Source organism: Anomalospiza imberbis, chromosome 2, assembly GCF_031753505.1.
Source record: "Anomalospiza imberbis isolate Cuckoo-Finch-1a 21T00152 chromosome 2, ASM3175350v1, whole genome shotgun sequence".
Lineage (NCBI taxonomy): Eukaryota > Metazoa > Chordata > Aves > Passeriformes > Viduidae > Anomalospiza > Anomalospiza imberbis.
This window is the reverse complement of record NC_089682.1, coordinates 4,995,615-4,999,982: the sequence shown is the minus strand read 5'-3', so window position 1 is coordinate 4,999,982 and position 4,368 is coordinate 4,995,615. Positions and strand designations below refer to the sequence as shown.

General features: G+C 48.3%; 1 protein-coding gene across 3 annotated transcripts in view; it reads left to right on the top strand.

Annotated features, from left to right (window-relative positions):
• Positions 1-4,368, top strand: part of C2CD2 (C2 calcium dependent domain containing 2) — a 32,206-nt gene that overhangs the window by 514 nt on the left and 27,324 nt on the right. For all 3 annotated transcript variants that reach the window (XM_068179581.1, XM_068179579.1, XM_068179582.1), the window contains exon 2: positions 1,913-2,011. In XM_068179581.1, the coding sequence (XP_068035682.1) occupies positions 1,913-2,011 (99 nt within the window). The remainder of the gene's footprint in view (positions 1-1,912; positions 2,012-4,368) is intronic.

The window sequence follows — 4,368 nt, the reverse complement described above, 5'->3', positions numbered from 1 at the left end:
GTGAGTGCCGGGCTGCAGGTGATGGATGGGCGGCGGGACGGAGAGAGGGAAGGGACGGGGGATGACCGGCGGCGGCTCCCCCGCGCCCGCCGGGATGGGGCTGTTGCCTCCCGGCCGTGGGGCATCGCGCCGGGACGCGGCTCCGGGCGCTCCCCGCTGCCAGGAGCGGCTGTAGGGATGCCGGGACTTGCTGCAGGGATGTGCCGGGTGTGTTCCCGACCCTCCGTGCGTTTGTATGTTTACACGTGTGGCTGCTTGGCAGGGATAGCAGGAGGGAGCCGGCCGGAGGCACGGAGTGGGCGCACGCGTGGGGGCAGGAAAGGATGGGGAGGAAGGAAAGCCCCGACCCCCGCAGCCCCTGGCAGGGGTTCGCTCCGCCGATAACATTGTTCGGGCGTGGGGAGGAGGAAACAATGGAAACTTCCTGGCCTGGGCCTGCGGCCCGTCCTTCGGCAAATAATTCCCAGAGCTGGGCTTCCCCCGGCGTGCCTCAGGCCCTGCTGTGTGTGCTGTAACTCCGAGGGCTGGTGGCTTCCGAGCCTGCTGGATGGTGGATGGGATGCTCAGGGTTTGGTCAGTTCGCCCGTAAGCCGGGTCAGGGAGGATGCACAAAACGTGGTGTTCCTTATCATCCCAACCTGCCCTTCCTGGAAAAGGCGAAGCGTGGCATCGGCGCGTTGGTGTGTAATGGTATGCCCGCTGAGGTGAGGAGGTTAGGTGAGGCTGTGGCAAGCTGATTTCCTTGTCCTGAGGACTTAAACCTTGTCGTGTCAGTGCAAAATGCTGAGGATAAACTCTAGGAAGTGGCATGTCCCCAGGTCTCTGAATTTGTGTGCGTCTCAGACCTAAGAGGTTCCTTCTTACATGTCAGGGAGCAGGCTGGGGAAGAAGGAAGAGTGGGGCTACATGTGCGTGTGAAAGATAAGGAATAAAAATTAACACTTCCCAAATGTCATCGTAAGTTGGGCAGTAGAAAGAAAATATTTTGTGCACCCTTTCAAAATGTGTGGTGCAGTTAAGAGTGGGTTGTGCTAAGAAATGAAGGTTGGTTTGCCCTGCTCTTGTGGAAGAAAAGGGTCCAGACAGCTTGAGCACAGGTGCTGGGAACTGAAAGTAACCAGACACAAGCGACAGCTTCCCTGAGCAGAGGGCAAAGCCCCTTGGACAGGGACACGCACCCCCTCCTTGCCCAGGTGAGCACCTGGAGCCGGGAGTTCAGCGCCTGGCACTGCAGCGTGGCGTTGCTCCCGCTGTCAGCCTCCCAAAACAATGTCAGCAGCGCGAAGCTAATGAAATTCCTGCGTGCAAAACAACCTCGGGTGATGAGGGAAGCGGGGCTGAGTGCTCGTGTGGGTAGCAGGTGAAGAATGCAGTGCTGATGCTTCTCAGAGTATGACCTCAGTGCCCAAAGGCTGCCTTGCCTTGCTGTCTGTGTGAAGACTGAGTGGCTGTCATCACTGTCTGCCTGCACTGATGAGGAGGGCTGGGCAGGGGAAGGCTTCTTTCCTCACCTCTGCAAGATGATATTTGGAGTTTCTTAGTTTTGGCATAGCCTACTGCAGCCGTGTTAGTGGGCCAAACCAAACACGCCTTTTCAAACTGCAGCACTGATAAATCTTTGCTGAAGAACAGCAGTTTTGCTGGACCCTGTTGTTCATGGACTTGGCTCTGCACTGTGTACCTTGATATTCTACTACAGGGAAAGATGAATTATGATTAGGCCCGTAGTTATGTCCTAAGTATATGTTTTCAGGCTCTACCCTGTATTATGTAGTGAGGTGTCATGCAATTAATACGTGGAAGTTTTGACATACATTTGCAATTCCAGGAACTTGACTGGCAGTGTATTTTCATCACTTGCTTCCAAGTGATAGGTTCATCACCTAACAATGCTTCTTTTTTTTCTTGTTAGGATTCTCAATTGCTCACGTTTGAGGAAGATGACCCAGCAGAACCACTTGAGCTAGCAGTTAAAGAAGTTACCAGTGTTGTGAAGTCAGCTGGAGAGAAGGTAAACTTTGGATTTCTTGCCTTTCCATGTACTTTGGGTCAGGAAATGTTCTATTAGTGTAAGATTTATTTGTCAATAGATCTGTACCCTTGACCTGTGTTTGTTGAGGCAGGTAAGAGGCTGCCTCTCTAAGGAACCTGTGCAAACTCTCTGCATTGATTCACTTCTTTTGCATGTTGTGAGCAGAGTGTGCTCCAGGGCTTCCACCAAATGCACAATAACCAGGGTTATGCCAAGTTTATAGCTATGCCCTCAGTGAGCTCATGGAGCAGCCCTCTCCACCTCCACAGGCCCGATGATGTTTCCCCATCCTGTTGCTGAAGTGTGCAGTGGGAACTTCATTGAGAAGAAGGAAATTTCTCTCTTGGGACTGGCAAACATCTTTGTCTGCCTCTTGCTTTTGTGTGGCTGATGACAGGTTTGCTTCCTAAGTGGGAGCTGAGTAAGGATCAGTGGAACAGGTGCAGAGTCCTGAGGGTGAAGTCTTGTATTCAGTGAGGAGCAAATGATTTCTTTCCTCCTCTCCCCCTGCAAATACTGGGAGGTGGTTCAATGCCTGTGAAATTAAAGTAAGGCAGAACGTGGCTCTTGGAGCAGTAAAAACGCTTTAAAAAGGGAAAATATATCCATATATGTTTATTAGCAATGATAGCTCCTGCATTTTTGTCCTAGTGACTGTAAGTACTGGTTACATTAGGCACCTGCATCAAATTAGCCTAATGCTTTTCTTTTAGTTTTGCTTTGTTATTTTGCTTTGCTCGTCTGATTTAGATGCTAAGCAGCTCTACTATGATTCCTTTGAAAACTATGCATGCTTATCTGCCTGATACACAACTTAGAGGCACACCCTGACTGGTGGCAGCTGGGGATTGTTAACATGTAAAGCTGTTTGTGTACTTATTTTCTCCCTTTTTTTTAAAATCTATTTCAGTACCCGTGGTCCCTGCCCCAGCAGTGGGGCTGGAGAGACTGGACTTGGTAGGGCTGTAGGGTTGGCACAAGTGTTGCTCTGTGCCACTGGAAGATGCCACGATGGGAAATTGTAAGGAGAGGGCGCTGCTAGGTCTGAAAGTGATGTGCTGTGTCATGTGTGAAGCCAGGACCCCAGGGAGAGCTGCTGCAAATAACAGCACACAAAACTGGAGTCTTGCAGTGCAGTGTCTAAAATGTTGCTGGAAGGGATAGGCAGGGCTGGGTTGAGCCATTCCAGCATCTTAATCGAGGTGTTACACTGCAGAAATCTAAGGTGGTTTCAAAACAGCTTAGACAAATTGAAACACTTTTTTTAATTTATTGGGATAAAACAGGTTTGTTTTCAGACACTGGGTTCTTCTGAACTCTGCCAAAACCTATTTCAATCATCTTGTGCACAGCTGATGAAAAAAGTTCTCTGAATCATTCTTACTCCTTCACTTAAGGTATAACCTGAATATTTATTTGAATTACAGGGTATAATAACCTTAGGGTGGCAGTCTGGTAGCTACTTTTCCTTCTTCTTTAAATGCATACCTTTCTCTAAACACCTCAGGAATTCTCTTATATGATAATTGTGTCTTATATTTCCTGAGGTAATACCAAGGGTGTTTGGATTTTTTTGGTTTTCTTTTTTTCCCCCATCCTCTTCAAACTCTCAATGTTTGCATGTGAAATCAAAATCTCTCCCTGCAGCTTGCCCAAACTCAAAGTTCTGACAGAAATTGGTGTGTGCTGCACAGTGCAGTGCTGCAGACATGGTTGGAATGCTGCTGCTTCTCAGCTTGGCCCAGGCTGTGGTGATAGGAACAGAGCTGCTCTGTGGCTGGAGGTTACACCACACTGCCCCTTGATAAAGCCTCTATTTATGTGTTGCCTTCACTCCAATTTTGGGCCAAAACCTAAATATACAGAATAAAGTGGCCTGTTTTCATTGTGTGGTATTGTTTGTTTTGTTTTAATAAAGTAAACATTAGAAATATTCTTCGTCAGCTTTTTCTGCCAGCCTTTCCATTAGCGCAGTCTATTTCCAGAGGACTTGAACTTCACAACAGAAACAGCAACAAAAAAGGCAATGAAAAAGAGGATTCTCTTGCTGAGGACTTGGCACAGAGGATTTGGATGGAGCAGGCTGTGATAGAAGTCTCCCTTATTTTTCTGTTTCATGCTCAAATGGAAAGGGATAAAATTCCTTCAGAGTGCCATTCCTTTAATGTTACTGCTGCACTCCTAACTGGGACCATTCCTGGTTATTCCTGATGATTTTTGGTGGAGCGAACTACCCTGACCGTGATGTACAATTCCTGTTGTCTTTTAACTCCCCATTTTGCTTCAAAAGCTACCCCAGATCTTTGCCACTTCATTGACTGGGATTTTTTGACAAG